Source organism: Ctenopharyngodon idella, chromosome 4 (genome assembly GCF_019924925.1).
Source record: "Ctenopharyngodon idella isolate HZGC_01 chromosome 4, HZGC01, whole genome shotgun sequence".
Taxonomy (NCBI): Eukaryota; Metazoa; Chordata; class Actinopteri; order Cypriniformes; family Xenocyprididae; genus Ctenopharyngodon; species Ctenopharyngodon idella.
Window position 1 is genome coordinate 22,629,357 of NC_067223.1, and position 21,697 is coordinate 22,651,053.

General features: G+C 36.7%; 2 protein-coding genes across 8 annotated transcripts in view; both read right to left on the minus strand.

Moving 5' to 3' along the window:
* The window catches only part of LOC127511117 (tripartite motif-containing protein 16-like), a 60,424-nt gene that overhangs the window by 21,045 nt on the left and 17,682 nt on the right, over positions 1 to 21,697 (minus strand). Inside the window, exons 5-7 of one of the 7 annotated variants that reach the window (XM_051891682.1) lie at positions 20,982 to 21,029; positions 19,390 to 19,526; positions 18,850 to 19,288 (exon numbers count right to left, since the gene is read on the minus strand). The exons of 3 other annotated variants lie outside the window; for them this stretch is intronic. In XM_051891682.1, coding sequence (XP_051747642.1) covers positions 19,178 to 19,288; positions 19,390 to 19,526; positions 20,982 to 21,029 — 296 coding nt within the window. In that variant the 3' untranslated portion in view covers positions 18,850 to 19,177. Of the gene's footprint in view, positions 1 to 1,092; positions 3,917 to 5,878; positions 5,927 to 18,849; positions 19,527 to 20,981; positions 21,030 to 21,697 lie in introns of those variants that run through there. 3 more of the 7 variants (XM_051891679.1, XM_051891681.1, XM_051891683.1) reach the window with 3 other exon arrangements.
* LOC127511139 (tripartite motif-containing protein 16-like) overlaps positions 18,850 to 21,697 on the minus strand; it is a 35,882-nt gene continuing 33,034 nt past the window's right edge. Inside the window, exon 7 of the mRNA XM_051891750.1 lies at positions 18,850 to 19,296. The gene's annotated coding sequence lies outside the window, so the exon portion shown is untranslated. The remainder of the gene's footprint in view (positions 19,297 to 21,697) is intronic.

Here is a 21,697-nt window from a genome sequence, read left to right on the forward strand (position 1 = left end):
CGACGTCGGGGTGAGGGTGAGGGGGGGGGGGGGGGGGGGGGGGGTTCTGGGGGGGGTAATGTCACAGACACGCCAGGCTCAACACACACCCAATCACAACGCACTCCCTCTCCTAAGTATTAACAAGCCACACCTGACACTCATCAGCACCCATCACCACAGCCACATAAAAGACACTCCAGATCACTCAGTCACTGTCCGGTCTCGTTAACGCATACCTACCTGTTATGCTTACCTCAAGGACTCTGCTAAACGACTACTTGCCTGTCTAATTCAGAAAACATTACTTTATTAATAAACAATTAAAATGTATCCTTGCTGTGTTTTATCACATTCACAATTATTACTTTTGCTGGTTTTTTATGGCAAGCTTTATGCGTGCTCTTGAGTCATAGACTATATTACGTAAACGCTTATTATTATGGTTTATTCTCTCTGGTATATAAGAAATTAAATTAATATAAATGTGATTAGTCAACTAATGGCTTAAATTAATAACTACTAGTCGACTAGAAAAACTTATTTCACATATTTTCGAACCAGCATGTCACAAAGGGTATTCTGGTTTGAGCTCGCGCTCAGCTCGCAGACACACACACAGAGCATCTTATATTATTATAAGTTTAAAATTATATTTGTGTATGACTAACCGCAGCACACACCAGAGAAAAAACTTTGCAGTTCCTATAGCTGAGAGAGAGCCTACTTGGATGAAAACCGCGTCAGTGTTATAGATGATAGCCTAGCTGTCGCTACAAATTTTAATAATTACTTTTTAAATTCTGTGCAAACATTGGGTCAGAATTTTCCAAAGATCCACCCTCAGCACTCCTTAGTTTATATTAGTTCTGCCTTTCGTATAACACCAACAAATGATATAAAGGTTGGAAAGGTCCTCTCAACCTAAGAGATGTGACAAAATCAATCAAACCACAGCCAATCAGAACAGCATGTGGACGGGCTCTTGATGCCACTCTCAAGGAAATGTAGAAGTACATAATCAACTTAACAATTATTACACAATTTAAACAATATTAAAATTCATACTGAGTGTAATGATGCTGGAGCTGAAAAGATGGCAAGCGAGGTGGATCTATGTGCAAATGGTTTATTGAAGAAACAAACTTAAAAACAAAAGCCAAAAACAAAAGGAACACCAAGAGCACAGGGAACAGAAGCTTCTGCATGAACAGCAAACATTGACAGACCAAACACAAGAGAAACACAAGGTAGTGATGTTACATATGACACAGAGGACCTGATGCGCGTATCGAGGCATGTATTGTTTCCACAGAATCACGTGGTCGATGACAAACGAAGCCTCACTTTGTCCAATCACGTGCGTACTTCGGTTTGCGTGTCGAATCCTTACCTTACTTTAATGGTAGTATTTGGCACATTTTGGTTGGTTGGTTGGATTGTGAGGAGTGTAGTGTAGCCTACTTTGAAAGCTTTATAAGAAATAGATAACGTTAAATACATCAGTAAAGTTTTGGAACATAGGCCTAATATGTTCCAAAAAATGTATTATAACGTTATTATAAAAACTTCTTTGTGTAATTTATATGTAAGTAGCTTACAAATCAATTCATTTTAACCTTTAATATTGTAATGATGTACCAGCTGTGGTTCCCTGTATTTTTTTGCCATATAAATTTGCCATATACTTTATCTGATAGGCCCCAAATTAATCATTATTGAATTGAAGGTAATCAAATCGAAATCAAATCGCAAGCTTCTGAATCAAAATCAAATCCAATTGTGAAATTTGTGTCAATCCCCAGCCCTAGTGTCAATATTTTATTTTTTTTTTTACTTGAAGCAAATGTTGTTTTTTCCATTTATTTTCTTGTGGGAGTGCACAGAAATGCTTAGTTTGCATGTTAAAATCACAAAAATGGGATGCCCCCAGACCCCCCTACTACTATTTACTTTGTAAACATGTCACCTTTTCACCACTTTGGAGTTTGCAGGTATGTTATGGACAGTACATTTAATACAAATGTGTAGCAACAGGCATCTAAAATGGAAAACAAGGAGGCAGGGTAATTGCATTTCCTTGATATAAAACAACATTACATATGGCCGTTCGACGGCTATCACGTGGCAAGGTTTTGGCACGACTCTATGAATTGAGGAAAGAGTTAAAAATGTTCCTCAACCAGAAAAATTCAAAATATGCAGAGTTAACTGAACACAAAAATGCAAGGCAAAGATGAAAATATTTTCACTTCTACCGACAAATTGCGAGGCTTCAGGTCCAAGCTCACCCAAAAATTTTTTCACATTTTCAAAGGGTGACATGACTGAAAAAGGGTTGGGAAATGCTTGTATAGATCACATGGGTCACTCATCTATGAATGTGCTGCTAGATGCAGAAGAAGCTAATGAGTGTTTGACATCCTCTATTGAAACACTTCATCATTGACTCTCTTTGCTCTGATGAAAGTGAAGTATATTAATATATTGAATTATTTGTGTTCATTACAGCACTGAGAGCAGCAGCGGGATGATCACATGACAGATATAGAAAGAAAACACTGACATTATTCACCACAACACTACATGATGAATTCAGAGCATGGTATTACCACAGTTCATGTAGAAAAACATGGTTTTATCATGTCAGGATACTTTCTAGATCAGGACAAGCAGCATGAACCACTGAACAAAGAAACTCCAACAATTCTGACATTTACAGTAATGATGTGATTCATCTGGACTCATTTCAGAGTTCAGCTTACAGTTTTCCTTCTTTCATTCCTAATATATTTCTGAGTTATCTGGATTGAACTGATGATGATTTGACTCAATCCTTGTTGTTTGATCTTTTCTCAAGAGTTGTCAGAGCATCAGATCTGTAAATCCTGTTCAGGAGGAGGTTTATTTAAAGTAAACTGGATTAGATTATAATAATTGTGCTCATACTTACACTGATCAAGAGTTTACAGTATGATCACATAATCTGGCTTGATATATTTCAAATGTATTAATACATATACATTTATCAATTTTATAACAAATTACATTTTTTATTGAATGATAAATTTTAATGAATCCTGTATTTGATCATTGCAGCTTAAGATAATTTTAATAGTAATAATAAAAATGGTTATGTGTGTTATGTATGAATAAAATAATAGTTACTTTAATACGTAAGTAATGGGTGGAGTCACATAGAGATGACGAAGTGATTTGCTCTGAGAATTCAAGTGCAATGTGAGCATTAAAGATGCAAGTTCTTTTGTTCCTGAATTGTTATTTCTTTATTGTCCTCTGTCTTAAGTGAAAAGGGAAAGACATGACACACACACACACACACACACACACACACACTCTCTCTCTGATCTGAGCATTATGGGTAGAATCTCTCTACAGTCTATTCTGATTCATCAACACAGTTTCACTGATGATCCAAAATCAACAGTAAACCCAGGATAGAGCGGTTGAGTGAATGTGGTCTGGACTGTGTGGATGAGGCTCATTGTGTCTCCAGAGACGCTGTAGAAGGACAGAGTTCCTGCACTGTGATCCACATACACTCCTATTCTCATGATGAAGATGGACTTTACTGGGAGTTTAGTCTCTATGTTATTGTGTCTGAATGAGTAATTGGAGGAAGAGCAGAACAAACTCCAGGACTGATCATTACATCCAAACACACACTCATTACCCAATCCCTTCCTGCTGATGCTCTTATATGACACTGATATATCCACACCAACACTCCACTCAATCTCCCAGTAACAGCGTCCACACACACTCTCTCTACACAACACCTGACGACACACATCAAATCTGTCTGGATGATCAGGATATGACTGCTCTGGGAAAGTGAAAGTAATCACTCTGTTCCTCTCAGACAGATGGAGGTATTTATTCACAGTGTTCAGATCCAGATTGAGCTGATGGGAATCTGATGGAGATAAAACACATCAGAATCAGGAATTATCAATCTGATCTTTTAATGTTTCTGAACTCTTCATGTTCAATATATCATCAGTGTCTCAGTACAGTTTACCAGATATCCTGTGAAAATCATCATTTACATCAGTGTTTTTTGGGCCGGTCTAATCAGTCTTCCCTGAATATTAATGTTGGTTATTATTATGGGTTTATTATAATTAGGCCTATTATTATTATATTTACATAAATCAAATGTTTGAGGTCAGTATGATTCTCTTTTAAAAGAAACTGACACTTTAATTCAGCAAGGATCCATTAAATTGATTCAACAATAAATGTTTTTAAGCATTGTGGGTCTATTGTTGGTGATTTTCAGTGCTGTAGACTTTGGCGATCTTTAAATTTCTGTCTGTTTCCCCAAAGATCAAAGAGACTTGATAAAAAATCCTGTTTAGGATAAATCCAAAGTGGAATTTTTTCCAGAAAAGTTTTCAGTTTGTTCTTACTTTCCTGAAGCTTTTTACCACTGTGATTTTACCTCTAAATCTTGGATGAATGTTTTTAATTGGCTTTCAGTGAAAAATAATCATATTTATCCCTAAGTTTATATCCTGTTTTTGAAGAATATATTGAATCTTCAGTTTAGTGCTGTCCTGATTCACATCTTTGTTAAAGTCACAAGTTCATTCCATTTCAAGTCTTGCTTTTTTGGATGTCTTCCATTATTGTTTTCAGCTCATTTACATCATTACCTCTGCCTATATAAAGACTGGGGCACGTTCAAGCTCAAACCGGTGTGCAACGTTTTGCTACGGTTTCCGGGTTGAACGACATGTTTCCTGGAAACGGTGTGCAACGGGGTTTAAGATTCATTTTCTCTTGTTTGGTGGGTGTGTCATAAATGTCAGCCCAATCAGCAGCAACATGTATATAAACCACGGCTCGCACAATGGGTCCAAGTAAAGACGTTTACAAATGTGTCCGCTGCAGCTCGGTATACGCAACAATTGAAGATATTAGAAGACGGCCAGGGCAGTGACCATATTTTGCAGTATTAAACACGTATTTATACCGATTTCATCAGGCTCCGAAAATTCTTGTGCAACACCGGTTACTCTATCACTCTTTGTTAAGAGGCTCTTTGTTATTACATGCGTATTAAACAAGTAATACGCACATGCGTATTACATGTTTAGTGTATGCACATTATTTTTCAGCATGTTTTCTGTAAATGTTCGAGACTTCCAATTTATTAGCCGCTATAGGGAAAAAATGAGAATAATATCAAAGTGCAGTAAACTGTAAAAATAAGGTGGATAGGCATGCGTGTTCGTATGCGCAGGCGCGTAGTCTTTTACAAAGTGACATCGTCAACTACTTGTCTGGTATGCGTAATACAACGTTTTTAGTCATTTCCGTGGAACCGTGTGAACGGTGATAGTTTTGATAACGTTGTCATCTGTACAAAGAAAAAACATTTACATTTTTAGTACATAGTTGTCGTGTAAATGTACCCAAAGTCTTGTATGTCAATTCTGAGCCATTGTATTCTGTTCAGCTTCCTGTTTTTTTGTTTTTCTGACAAAAATTTTGGTTTGACTGTGTGTGTGTGTGTGTGTGTGTGTGTGTATATATATATATATATATATATATATATATATATATATAATATAGGTGTATGCTATTATTTTTATTATTCACCGATATATCATTTAAAAGTATGTCATTAAATGCCACATAACAGATTCGACTGTATAGATTATATTTCATTATCATTAGTTTCTTAAGTATTTGTGTTGAGTAGAATGTTGTAAGAATGTTGCAGACCATTTTCTTTTGCAAGTAATTACAAGTTTCATCTCGTAAATCTTTGGCATTTACACGTCTTAAACAAATGCCTTCCAAAGATATTTCTTCCAGGAAGAACATGAACACACTTTGAGTTTGTCTGCTTGTTTTCTTAGTGACTTACATTGTAGGAAGTCGTTCCTGGTTCTGGGAACAATGTTGGTGAAAGTGACTGTGGAAATCAACAGACATGAAGAGTGTGATTATCATGTTAAGAGAAAATGATCCCTGCATCCGTTCCTAAGACATTTCTAATATGATGATCTACATGATATGAGATGATGGAGGATCATTTCTGAGAGCAGATGAATCTCCAGGACTTTACCTCTGTCAGAGATCTTCTTCAGCTCCTCTTTGCAGAAATCCTCCAGTTTGTCTCTCAGCTGACGGACAGATTCTCTCACTCCATCAAAAGAGGAGAGAGAACTGAAGGGATTGTCATTTACGTCTGTAGATTCAGGAGGAGCTGAGAGAGACTGGAAACTCTACAGAAAACAGAAATCAAAGCTCATCACCTCCACACTTCAGACAATAACCTGCACTACTGTCAGATTTGAGCAGCTCTTGTTGATCTTTAGTAACTCTCTTCAATCCAGCACTTTCACAGCATCAGATTCATTCTTCTCATGTTCATTATATCATGTTAGAGCTGTAAGTATGTTTGACACTTACACTATATGTGAACTTTCTAGGAAAACACTTGATGATCAAACATCTGGCAGTAACATAAATGTAACAGATCAAGAGCATCAATGGAGTCACATGACAGGGTTGAGTAAATTTTTTTTATAAGGAAAAGCAGTTCAAAGGCAACGAGTAGATTGAACTTTATTTATAACTTTTGAGCAGTTAGTGACTCTGAAATTCACAAGGACTCTTAGGACACGATCCCAAGGTCAGGTTTTGTGATTTAAATATGCTGAAGCATCACTAATATACAGTCTCACTTCCTGTTTGAGGACTTCACTGTCAAATTCAATAATGTGTTAATGAAAATTATTATAAAAGGTTTCAGCGGGTTTGAAAATTTATCTGATTTTGGTAAACATTAATCAAAATGTGTAATATAAGTCAAAGATTGTAAAAAGAGGATGGGAAATCTAGCTGGGGGAAACAAACTAAAAAACTTTATATATTAATGAAGTTTTGAGCTGTTGTCATCTGGAAGCTCAATATATCTTTCAGGAAAAATGTTTCCTAAGAGATTTCCAGAGCTGAACTGCATTTGTAAGTGCGTCTCTTTCAAAAGAAATAGATCAGATGAGAGTCTGACTGATGATTATATAATAACCGAACACACAGATCAACACTTCAGTCAACGGCTCATTCTGCTCTCATGAAATGTTTCTCTGTGAGTCTCTTGCTCAAGTCCACTATGATCCTGTTCTTCTAGATCTCTGTTACCTGCAGGAAATGGATGTGATCCTGTGTGTGTGAAAGCTGCTCCAGCTCAGCGTCTCTCCTCCTCAGATCATTGATCTCCTGCTCCAGTCGCTCCAGTCGTCCTTCAGCTCGACTCACTGCAGTCTTTTCCTGATCTCTGATCCGCTGTGTGGCCTCAGAGCGGCTTCTCTCAATGGAGCGGATGAGCTCAGTGAAGATCCTCTCACTGTCCTCCACTGCTGTCTGTGCAGAGCGCTGTTAGGACACACATCACAATCACACAGTGGCTTCAGTGAGTCCTGACTGAGACTTCTCAAACTTCTCTTCTTCTCCAGACTCACCTTATGAGACTCCACAGCCTCTCTTAGCTGCTGAAGATCTTTCTCTCTCTGCTGGATCCTCTGCTGGAACGACCTCTGCGTCTCCTTCAGCTGGTGCTAAAGGACAAACCAATAACAGGAGAAACATCACATAAATCATCAAGTAAACAGACATGAATCCAGTATCAGTGAAGTGCTGAGATTGAGGGGTTAAAGATCTTACATGATAAGGTTATAGGTTCATTCATAAGTGTCAGTTCACCAGAAATGTAAATTCTTTCAATGTTTACTCATCCTCATGTCTTTCCAAACTTGTATAATTTTCTCTTGTATAATATTCTGAATAATGTCTCTGTTTCTAGATCCCAAATCAAATATGGTGACCAGAAATAACATCAAACCTCACTGGCTCATGCATGTCACATGACTAAACATGGCAACATTTTTTTATGCTTCGGGAGAGTTAGGCTGCGTCCAAAATCACACACTCTCTTCAGTAGGTAATTATTTTAAATTGTAATTATTTTGTGTCTGCTAAAAAAGTATGTTCAATATAGTATGAATGTAATCTAGACATACTACATTCACCATTTTGTCATTATCATGTAATCTAACAGCATTAGTTGTGTTGCTTCACTACCATTCACAAATCCTCTCCCGTGGCCTCATGGGAATCACACTTAAGAATCTCAGAAGTACCACTCTTGTATGAGTACTGTGAATTCAGACATACTTCTTGTGTAACATACTGTTTTTGAGGTGCTCTATAGTAGGGAAGTATGCGATTTCAGATGAAGCCTTAGATTACCCCCCTTAGAGTTGTATGGATTTCTTTTATATGTAGTTACAAATGTAGGTTCGGGAGGAGCGTAAACATTCAGTCCTGTCAATCATCATTACGAGTGTATATAAGCAGCATTCACTGCGTCATCCCAGCAACAATTCTTCCAGCATCCCTCGTCCTCCCCATCTCCTCCTCTATTTCTCTTATTCTCCCTCTACGCAGTACTGTTATAGGGAGGTTTAACTCGGAGCTCAAGCCGAGCCTCGGGTTCAAGCCTCCTTCGAGGACAGCAAGCCAAGTTTGTTTTACCATTAACCATTCAGACTGAATGGGCAGGTAAACTTGTGAAGCTACCTTAATGTCTTTTTTGAAGATTAAACCTTTTGGACTTTTTTGACTTTCAATATACGGACAGAGACATTCCCTAAAATACCTTCTTTTGTGTTCCTCAGAGAAAAGAAAGTCATACCAGATTTGGAATAACAAGAGTAGATGATGAATGTTCATTTTTTGGTTGAACTGCTAGTCTATTATGCTTTTTTCCCATGTTCATCTTTCTTTAGTGTGTGACTGTTTGTGCATGAAGAAACTCTGTAAAGTTATAAAGTCACTCCAAAGGCATTTACCACCTCCATTGTCTCCATTAAAACAGACATTGAATGATGAACCTGTAAATGAGCATAATGTGACCTCTTTAAGTTCATACCTGTTTCTCTGTCCTCTGTGCTGCAGCTGATACAGTGTTGTGGTTTTTATGTTCATCTATTATACACAGCACACATATACACTCCTGATCAGTGCGGCAGAAAACCTCAAGGATCTTGTCGTGTTTCGTGCAGATCATCTCCTGCAGTCGTCCAGAAGCATTAGTCACTTTATGTGGCTTACGTGAGTGAAACTCCTCATGACGGTCAAAATGAGTTTGACAGTAAGACTCCAGACACATTAGACAGGACTTGACGGCTTTGTGTTTTCTTCCAGTACAAACGTCACACTGCACATCTCCAGCTCCAGTGTAACAGTCAGCAGGAAGTTTAATCTTCTTCAGTTTCTCCACCATTTCAGCCAGAATGGTGTTTTTAGCTAAAGCAGGTCTTGGACTGAAGGTCTGTCTGCACTGAGGACAGCTGTAGACTCTCTCCTGATCCTCCTGATCCCAGCAGCCTGTAATACAGATCTTACAGTAACTGTGTCCACAGGGAATGGCCACTGGATCCTTCAGGAGATCCAGACACACTGAACACATGAACTCATCCTGAGAAAATCTGGCTTCTGCCATTTTACTGCATGAATACAGAGACACAAACACACAACAGCTCAACTACACTTCAGTTTCAGTTTCTCTGAACTCATGTGTTTCCTGTTTCCTGGTTCTGTGTTTGAGTGATGTGTGTAAAACAGGCCTGTCTGTAAAACAGCTTCCTCATTCCTGGTCCTGAAGAGCCTCATTCCTAATAAGTGTTTCGTTTTCATGTGTGTTCTCACACACATTGTGTTTAATCAGTCTCAGACACACTCTCAAAGAATATAAGTTACAGAGAAGCAAAACAAAGTTGAGTAAATCTGTATCTAAATACTACACTGGTACTGCAGGACTGAAAACTGTCCAGAATTACAGTTCCTTAAAGTCACCATGAAATTAAAATTGCCAAATCTTGTTTTTTCTTATATATTATATCTTATATATTTATATGATACTGCAGTATTTATTATGATTTATTTGTTAAATTTATGTGTGCTCATAATCTTTAATCGAAATATCTTCCTCTCCCTCTTGCAGCATCTCTTCTCTTCTCTGATGACGAGGGCGGGGCAACCTGTCACTCACATGAGATCCACCAATAGCAAACCACGACCATCCAATCAATTCCCCATGGACAAAATCAAGCTCCGCCCTACATTTGTTCTTGTTCCAGAGATCGTTTCACTCTGATTCATGTCAAAATAGCGCTGTATCGTACCTTATATATCATGCTGACATTAATACCTCATGAATGTTTTCATTTTGAGTATCATCAAATATTTATTATTTTCAGAAATGTACTCCAACAGCTTCAACTTTAGAAGCCGTATGTTTGTTGAGAGCGTCTGTCTGTGTGTGAAAGTCAGGGGTTAAGTTTGTACATCACGTCAGGGTCGAGATACAGAAAGTGTGACACGATGCAATAAGATTCCAGCGACAAGCAATTTGTCTGTCCACACCACACGTGACGTGACTAAGAGATGTGACAAAATCAATCAAAAACCACAGCCAATCAGAACAGCATGTGGGCGGGCTCTCGGAGTGCCAGAGATGAATCTTGACGGCACTCACAAGGAGATGTAGAAGTACATAATCAACTTTACAATTATTACACAATTTAACCATACATCAATAAAGTTTTGGAATATAGACCTTATACATATCACTAATTCACTAATATTTCCCAGATCATCTACATCTTTACTTCATTTAACTTCATGTAACATGTGAGATGTTTGGTGTGTGTGATAAGGAGCTCATGTATTCAAATAATACTTGCTCCATGCTCAGACACTTTCGAGCTCTGCATGTGACCAGTCCTGCACACACACAAGGTAGAAGGCTATTACCTCCTCTCCTAAACATTTGTAATTTCTGCATTATCATAATTTCACTATGAAGTTTACCTATGATTGTATTTGTTATTAAAACAAAATGCTCTTCCCTTCAGCTTCTCGAAAGCAGATGGTTGATGAGGCGCTGGTGAACATGATCATCAAAGACTCTCAGACATTGTCAGTGGTGGAGGATGAAGGGTTCAGGGATCTCATCCATGCTCTGGATCCTTCCCATATACTGCCAAGCAGACAGGTGTGTGTACAAATAAATAAATAAAATTTTACACTGGATAAGAAGTCTGTAGTCTTCTGAGATTTGATTTAGTAGCTGAACCAAACCAGTCAGTTATTGAAGTGTTATTGAAGTTTTTTACAATTATGCCACACTGTGATTACAAAGAAACAGTGTCAGACCAACATTTCGGGGTGACCTAGACCCTAACAGCATAAGTGACAGCACTTTAACCCAGATAATCACTTCCAGATATATTTCTTAGAATTTTTTCATAGTTTTCTGACAACCCAAAACTTATAATGATTCAGTAAGTTACGATGGCTTTAAGAGCTGACAGACAACTTCCTAATATACAATAAAGCAGTGTCATTTTTTAATTCTTAGCTTTATTACATTGAGCAAGCAGAGTACAAACAGTGTTTTCAAGAGATGACATTTGAAAACTACTGAGTCAACAAAAATAAATTAGAATTGGAAAAAAAAACTCAAGAAAATAGATAAATAAATGAACTGACAGGATGGAGGGTAAAAATTGATAAGTATGTGATGTGTATTATAAATATTAGTTAGTGTCGACTTTACTTGAGTAAATCAGAGAAATGAGTCATTGTGTTTATCATAAGGAAGCCAAAAATCGCATTGTTGAGGGACATGGAAAAGTCTTGAATGAAAATTCTCAAAATAACATGTTCCACAGAAGAATGAAAATCATAAATGTTTAGAATAACATGAATGAGATTAGTATGATAACAGACATTCTTGATTGGGGGAACCATCCCTTCAAGTAAAACACAAAAGTAGTAAAAGTGCAGAATGGCACATTTCAGATTATATTGCTGGATTATAATTATTGTATTTGTGTTCATCTTTAAAGTTGTTGCTAGTAGGTTCAATAGTGGGACTCGTTTTAATTAGGATACTGTTTTACTTAAATTACAGCTCTGCTGACAATGTATAATTAGAATTTCACATGGTGATGTACTTATCAATGACATTTGAATCAGACATCTATGGCAGCGACGTACTTATCCACGACGTTAGACTCACGCGTCTGTGGAGGCGACGTATCCTCTCACGTAAAAGTACTGTCTCCTTCGGTAGGTAATCCATGGCACAATCCACCTCTCATACACGACATTCACAGACAGCGCATTCTCATTTGTCTTGTGGCGCTTAAATGTTTAAAAGCACTTGTGTGAATAAGAGCATCATCATATAATTTAATACTAGGCAAATTATGATGGAGAAACGTATGCTGCGTTAATTGCATTAAATATTTTTAACACGTTAAATTAATCGCATGCATTCCTTTAGTTTACTCCAATTGTTCTCTCTGTTTGCTCTTTATTAGTTTTCTAGCTTTAATTCTCTATTCGTTAGCTTTTTACTTTGGTAGTTGTTTCTCTTAGAATTGCAGTGCATTTGTTCTTCCATCTGTCCTGTCATGTCTTGTCTTGTTTCCTGTGTCTCTAGTTCCTGTCCCACAAGCAGAGCTTCCCTGGCCGCTTACACTCCTTGCCTAGCAGCAAGCCTGATGCAGAGCCTGAGAAACCTGAGCACATTGTCTGTTGGGCTAAGAGTACCTGCCTGGCCATCGCTGGTCTCGTTCTGCTCTGCCATGACTGCTCTCCAGCCTACCATCATCTTGAGCTAGTTACAGCAGCTGCGCTTACTGCTCGCCTGTTATTGTGTCCCATACCTGCCCATTGTTTGGACTGTGTCCACTTCTTCCCTTGCCACATTGTGTCTTGTGTGTTGTTTGTTAACCCTCTGGGGTCTGAGGATTTTTGGGGCCTGGAGAAGTTTTGACATGCCCTGACATTTGTGCTTTTTTCAGTTGTTCATAAACATATTAATGACAAATGTGTCATTACACTGTATTCAGCACAAACTAGGCTACAATAATATGTGAGGAACATGTATGTACATGTTTGTGTTTTTGAAGGAATAACGTTTATGCGTGGTTATTGAAAAAACAAAAAACTTAAGTCACTGAAATAAGGCCAAAAAAAAAAAAAATTAAATCTGTGTTCACAAGACTTCTGGGTATTGAAGGTTGTAGACTAGAGTTTTTGCTTCAAAATGATGTAAGAATTATCCTGCCTACTCGTTCATATAAAACAATAGAGAGATTTAAATTTTCTAAGACATTTTTTGTCAAGAAACACAGTATGCATGGAGGTGTGAATCTTCATGAATAATGCCGTGATTCACACCTGAGAAGACAAAAGATTCGCATAATGAGCTGCATAATGAGCTCTTTCAGTCAGGTAGGCTGTGAAAAACACTCTTGTGATCAAGCTGATAAGAGGATTAATGTCCACTCTTGACAAAAAAAAACATGATTTTTGTGATCTCATGCATGCACGTATTATTGCACATCATGTGAAGAAAATTTTGTATAGGCCTATGTTAAATTACAGTACCAGTCAAAAGATTGGACACGTTTTTTTAAAAGAAGTCTTAAGTCTCTAACCAAATAATGGTTTTCTATTTTAATATACTTTAAAATATAATGTATTTCTGTGATGCAAAGCGTCTGAACATTCCTACCTCTATGGCATTTCATATAGGCTAATATATTTGTTATATTATATAACCTAAATGTTAATGTGCAGTTGACAAACTATACATCATTAAAAAGATCTAAGACTCAAGCTTCACATTTTGACTCTTAAAATCTTATATTGACTGTAATTTCTTAATATGCTTAAAAGCATGCATATTTGGAGAAATACTGATGGATTCTCATATCAATTTTCTATACAGAGGAGTAATATTTATTCAATATTTATTGTCATCACTGTGAGCGCTGGATACTGTGTTTTCAATTCATACTGGCAGCCGGAGGGCGCTCTGTGCACCTTTAGTCCACAAATATCTCAGTAAAAGAAGAGGCATATCATGTGACATTCCAGGAACTAACAGAGGCTTCCAGAGATCGCTATGCAGATAAACACTTTTCAAGATAATAAATACACGATTGTGACGATGTATACATGTATTGCCTCAGAATTTGCGTCTGAATAGCGCTCGCTCCGTGGGCGTGGCCGCATTAGCGGATAATGAGCTGAATCATGGGCGTCTGACATGTGTCTCTTTTCATTCAGATTACATAAACAGAGAATTTTTGTTTTCGATTTGACTTACAGGATTTAAAACCTGACATTTCAACGTTTCTTTACACATTAGTCTCATTTTTTTGTGATTAGTATTTACTAAGTTACAGTTCATTTTCTCAGAACTATCAGATTGGACTTGGTTCAGAGGGAGACGACAGATCATGCATCATGTTAGTTTTCTTTATTTTACAAAAAGCACAACATTTTGTTTTTACTCTGAGTGTACACAAATAAAAGAAGATATTTTGCAGATTAAAATGGTGTATAACTCTTAATTGTATGTGCAACATTGACAGAGTATTTTGAGTCTCTTTCATACTGAAAAGAAAAAAGCACGGTAGTATCACCGGCACGACTTTCAGTGTAGGGCAAATTAATACCATGAAGAAAAGTCAAATGAGTTTAGCAGGTACAGAATTTTGATGCTTATTTTCCCCTCACTGATGGAAGTTATGATTTTCAGGTGTAATCCTTTACAATGTGTTATGAACCTTTCCATTGTATAACATTTGTAAGCTACTTTTGAATCTTGTGTGATTTAGTAATTATAGTACTAATTTATGGTACTTAAGTACCCTAATTAACTTAAGTTAACTTAACTTTTATGGAGTAGCCACATTGTTATTATTAAATGCTTATGAAATAATAAATCACCATTAGTAACATCAGTCAATCTATTCACTTTACAGACGGAGCATGAAGAGACTGGACCTGTTAGATTTAGTAGCTCTTCACTGCAGTACATGAGATCCAGAAGGTGGAGACAGGTAGGGATCAGTGTTTGGTGTAGGCAATCAGTACTGTGAATAACATGACCAATGAAATCTTAAGAATCGGCTTATGGGTGGCATTGGCCTGGCTTCTGACATCACACTTGAATGTGGGCCGGTTGGATGTCCACCGCAGACTGCAGCGAGACGCTTCTCATATGCTGGTTCATCTGGTGAAGCGAAGTATATGAGTGGGAGGAGTTGGATCTGGATCAAACCTTGCCCCCTGGATCTCATGTTCAGCAGTGAGGACCATCTCGCTAGTTTGGCTCTCACACACACACGCGCGCACACACTCATATTCTTCTCTGATTAAGCTTAATTTATAAATAAAATGAGTTCTCAGTACAAGCAAATGTTAATATGAGAGAAATTGTTTTTTTTTTTCAAGTTATAATTATAAATTTGAAACGTTACGTCGCATTTCCAACTTTTTTAATCAGTTTTTCAAGTGTGCAGTTTTATAAATCAAATAACTTTTGTAATTCACGTTTGTCTTATGTTCTTGGAATTTTTGTACCTTGTGTTCAAGTTAATAATAAATAAAGTTATTAATAAAGTCATTATTTTAATCTTAATTAACATTTTAACATTAAAGAAAGTGGACATTTTAACATTCTTGGAACGTTACAAATGAACGTCCTTTGAACTTTGTATCGATAATAAAATTTAGGTGAAAACAATGTTTGGAATGTTAAAAGGAATGTTATTCTAACCTTAAGATAAAGTTTCAGCAACATTAAGCAAACTGGACATTTCCACGTTTTTAGAACATTTCAAATCACTGTTCCCACAACCTCAGAACATAACTTTGTTAGCTGAGAAATCGACAATTAATTGTATTTGCATCTGACAAAAAAAATCACCCATCACTAGTAAGCAAGGATGCAGAATATTTTATCTGACTAAAAAGGCAAAACAAAAAACAAGAGGAAGTTATAATGAAGAGTGCAAAAGGGTGTGAGAAAGCATTGAAGGCTAGCTACTGTATCTTGTGGCTGAAATAGTAGCCATGTCAAAAAAACGCCACACAATCACAGAGACTATAATCTTACCAGCATGCAAAGCCATCGTTAACACCATGCTAGACAATAAGAAGCGAAAGAAATATCAGAGGTTCCCCTGTCAAAAAAAACAATTAGCAGGCGAATAGAGGAAGTGTGTTTAGACATTGAAGGTGTACTTTTGGAAAAAATCTGATCCAGTCTACTTCTTACATAAGAGGCACTGGTAGCAAAGACACTCCCGAAGGAACTTTCTGATGTACTGGAGAGAGCAGTACATATAGTTAATTTCATAGAGGCACTCACTGAAGAGCCGTCTATTTTTGATTTTATGCGAGGAAATGGGAGTGGAACATCAGAGCTTGTTATTACATGGCCGTTCGACGGCTATCACGTGGCAAGGTTTTGGCACGACTCTGTGCCTCAGAGTTAAAAATGTTCCTCAACCAAGAAAATTCAAAATATGCAGAGTTAACTGAACACAAAAATGCAAGGCAAAGATGAAAATATTCTCACTTCTACCAACAAATTGAAAAGCTTCAGGTCCAAGCTCACTCAAATTTTTTTCAAATTTTTGAACATTTTCAAAGGGTGCCGTGACTGAAAAAAGGTTGGGAAATACTTGTGGGTCTCTCATCTATGAATGTGCTGCTAGATTCAGAAGAAGCTCATGAGTGTTTGACGTCCTCTGTTGAAACACTTCATCATTGACTCTCTTTGCACTGATGAAAGTGAAGTATATTAATGTATTGAATTATTTGTGTTCATTACAGCACTGAGAGCAGCAGCGGGACGATCATATGACAGATATAGAAAGAAAACACTGACATTATTCACAAAACACTACATGATGAATTCAGACCATGTATTGGAATACTTATTTCATGTAGTGGACAATTTTAATCAATTGGTCTATTTTTGCTTCCATGTCTTCTTTTACTCTAATGGAAAAAAAACTTCCAAAATACACATTTAGATGATCTAACTAGCCTACTACCTTCCGTCTGTTTGCATCTGTAGATTTCTTCTAAATGAACCAAAACAATCTAATCTGCATATTTAAACACATCAAGAGTCTTTCCCCCTGAAATGTTGTAAGTGCATAATATGTATTATAATAAATGCCTGCAGAGAGCGCCAAAAGCCTGGTGATTGTTGTTGTTGTTACACAGCACGATCAAATCCTTGTTTTTGGCCAAAAAGCATAATTATTAAAAATATAATAGTAGTTAAATAATTATAATAATAATATTCGGCCACTTCTTTATGATAGAAATGCTACAGCCACAGTAATTTCTGCAACAAGAGCAGGTGGACGTCAAAACATGCACACTCAGAGCGAGGGTTTAAACTTTTATTGATGTATTCTCCTGTGTACACATAGATTTAAGAATGATAGCATTATGCAATGCTGTATTATGATTTTTAAATGGTTTTAATAAATCGTGACGTAGTGCATCCTTAGAAAATTGTCTAATAATGCGGTTCATGGATTTGCGTCCGTGGAAAGCTCCTCTTCCGGTATTGACAGCCCTACAGATAATTTGCCATGGTTCAAAATGCAATGCATAGCACATTAAAATAACTGAAATTAAAATAACTGCGTGCGTGTGGGAATGAATGACATGTCGTGGAGGGAAGGCATCTGAACTCGACAAAGCCGACCTGGACCTGATATATAGTATTTTTTTTATTCAGTAAATATATTTGTTTAACAGGGAAATATATATATTCATTTAATTTAAAAAAAAAAAAAAAAAAAAGCACCCCAGAAAAAAGTGCATTTTCTCTTGAGGAAGAAAAAGGGCAGGTGCTCAAGCCCCATTCCTGATATATTTCTGAGTTATCTGGATTGAACTGATGATGATTTGACTCAATCCTTATTTTATCTTTTCTCAGAATTGTCAGAGCATCAGATCTGTGAATCCTGTTCAGGAGGAGGTTTATTTAAAATAAACTGGATCAGATTATAATAATAATTGTGCATACTTTCACTGATCACGAGTTTACAGTATGAGCACATGATTTGGTTTTATATATTTCACATTTATTAATACACTGACATTTATCAGTTTTATAACAAATTACATTTTTATTGAATGATACATTTTAATGAATCCTGTGTGTGATAATTTGAACGGAAGGTACGTTTGATAGTAATAAAAATGATTTATGTGACACTACAATAAGAACTGAATGACTGATTTCCATCAACAGAAATAGAGATTGAGAGAAGCACAGATACACACCGTCACTCATCATGACTCTCTCACACACACACACACACACACACACACACAGGTTTATTTTTGTGAATTGTGAGGACATTACATAGGCGTAATGGTTTTTATACTGTACAAACCGTATTTTCTATTGCCCTACACTACCCCTACCCCTAAACCTTCCCATCACAGGAAACTGCACATTTTTACTTTCTCAAAAAAAAAAAAAAACCTCATTCTGTATGATTTATAAGCCTTTTGAAAAGTGGGGACATGGGGTAATGTCCTCATAAGTCACCCTCTCCTTGTAATACCTATGTCATACCCATGTCATTGTACAAATTTGTGTCCTGATATGTCACAAAAACACACGCGCACACACACACACACACACACACACACACACACACACACACACATACACACACACTGATCTCACTGTCTATATGAGGATTCATTACATACATTTATTCTGACATGTTATTTCACTGACAGAAGTTCAGCTGTAGTATTAATGTAACTGTTACATCCCCTTTTTGTCTAGGTGTGGCAGGAGAGTAATATATATTATTAGAAATGAAAGATAATGTATCCCCATGAAAAACAGGGCAAAAATGAGAGAGAGATGGTTCTGTCTGCAATCCCAGCACACACACACACACACACACACAGAGAAACTCTTCAAGGTTTTATTTACAAAGTAAAGTCTCTTTTACAGCAGTTAGGAATAAGGTAAACAGTAATGATAACGCTTTTAGCTTCAGGAGGGGGTTAAAGCCAAAATAACAAACAAAAGGGGTAAGCTACCTGGGAGAAAAGGAATCTAAATAACCTATCAAACAAAAAGTCAAATAAACAACAAATCGCTTCCCTGACTACCTTACTACCCTAAAAACAGGAGAAAAGCAGGGCTTAGTAAAAACAAAAGCATCTGCAGCCATCAATAATGGGGCAATTACAAACTGTCACTACACCAGATAAAACAGGTTTTCTTAAAGAAGCTTTAAGAGCTCTGAGCACACAACATCCAACAAAGTCTGGGAAAGCAGACAGGCCATGCTCTCTCTTGTGAACAGCCAGTTCCCTCTGTGTAAATGCAAACTCCTCTCCAGAACTGTAAGAGTAATGAAGAGAAAATGAGAGACTCTATAACATCTCACTGTTACTGATTCATCATGAGCTCAAAGCATTATGGGTAGAATCTGAGAACAACACCTGAGAATGCACATCAAATCTGTCTGGATGATCAGGATACGGCTGGACTGTGTCAGCGTAAGTGATCACTCTGTTCCTCTCAGACAGACGGAGGAGATTATTCACTGTGTTCAGATCCAGATTGAGCTGATGGGAAACTGATGGAGATAAAACACATCAGAATCAGGAATTATGAATCTGATCTTTTAATGTTTCTGAACTCTTCATGTTCAATATATCATCAGTGTCTCAGTACAGTTTACCAGATATCCTGTGAAAATCATCATTTACATCAGTGTTTTTTGGGCCGGTCTAATCAGTCTTCCCTGAATATTAATGTTTATTATTATTCTGTGTTTATTATAATTAGGCCTATTATTATATTTACACCATTCAAATGTTTGGGGTCAGTGTGATTCTTTTTAAAGGAAACTGATACATTAATTCAGCAAGGGTCCATTAAAATGATTCAACATAATAATTTGATTTATAAAGTTTTTAAGCATTGTATGTCTATTGTATTGTTGGTGATTTTCAGTGCTGTAGACTTTGGCAATCTTGAGCTTTCTTTAAATTTCTAACTGTTTCCCCAAAGATTAAAGAGACTTGATACAAAATCCTGTTCAGGATAAAATCATAGTTGAAATTTTCCAGAGGAGTTTTCAGTTTGTTCTTTCCTGAAACATTTTTTTTTTTACTGCTGTGATTTTAACTCTAAATCTTGGGTGTATATTTTTCACTGAAGGCCAATTAAAAACAATCATATTTATTCATTAGTTTTACAAGATATCCTGTTTTTGAAGAATATAGTGAATCCTCAGTTTAGTGCTGTCCTGATTCACATCTCTTTGTTAAAGTCTTGCGTTTTTGGATGTTAGTATGATGTAGTTATGCTCACTGTCCCACTTTGTAAATGTGCAAAATGTGCAATAAAATTCTTGTAAAGACATTTATAATGTTAATAAACATTTCTATTTTAAATCATTTGAAATAACTCACATTTCTATTTTTATTTTATATTTCTATTTTAATCTTTCCGTTCAACAAAAATTCTTGATAAAATAACATCCACACATTCCACATTTTTATTTTACATTTTAATATATATTCAAATAGAAATTTGTTCTTTAAAATTTAGAAATATTTTACAATATTACTGTTTTTCACTGGAAGTTCAGTAGCTGTGCTACAGAAAGCTGACAGAGACACTGTAAATAGTCGTAAATAGTCATTGCTATGGAAATGAAACTAACTGGCAGGTCACACTCTGTCTATACTGGATGTGAACGGCGCTACATGTTGCATCAAAAGCACATAAAACTCATTATAATCAGTGATTCTGTCTACACTGGACAGTGAACAGATGCTACTTTCTATTTCTGACTGTGCTGCTGACAACAGGACAAATGCATTTGAAATGTTCGTGTTGTGTAGAATGTTGTTATAATGTTGCAGAACATTTTCTTTTGCAAGTAATTACAAGTTTCATCTCCTAAATCTTTAGTGTGTATATGCCTTAAACAAACGCCTCCCAAGAACACCTCAACACCCTCCTTTCAAGGATATTGCTTCCTTCTCATTGAGTTTCTCTGCTTGTTTTCTCAGTGACTTACATTGTAGGAAGTCCTTCCTGGTTCTGGGAACAATGTTGGTGAAAGTGACTGTGGAAATCAACAGACATGAAGAGTGTGATTATCATGTCAAGAGAAAATGATCCCTGCATCCATTCCTAAGACATTTCTAATATGATCTTCTACATGATATGAGATGATGGAGGATCATTTCTGAGAGCAGATGAATCTCCAGGACTTTACCTCTGTCAGAGATCTTCTTCAGCTCCTCTTTGCAGAAATCCTCCAGTTTGTCTCTCAGCTGACGGACAGATTCTCTCACGCCATCAAAAGAGGAGAGAGAACTGAAGGGATCGTCATTTACGTCTGTAGATTCAGGAGGAGCTGGGGGGGGGGGTTGACTGTTAATTCTGGGGAAGTTTGTTTTGGTTTGGTTGAACTGATTTGATTTTCTTTTATTTCTGTAAAACCAATTAAGTTCTGTGGTTGTATTTGTTGCATGTGATCAATCATCTATTAATGCAACTCAAATTGTGTGATCATCTACGGAGTTGAAGTTTTTGTAACAATTTCAGGTGACCAACTATCTGATTCTTCTAAGGTTACATTGTTGCTTCTCCTTACTTCTGTCTGTCCTTGATACCCATTTACATGAGGTGTTGCTTCATTAGTGATGTTCATACTATTCCTGTATTAATAAACATTTGTGTGGTTTTTTTTTTTGTTTTTTTTTATACTTGCGTCTCTTGCCTAAATTT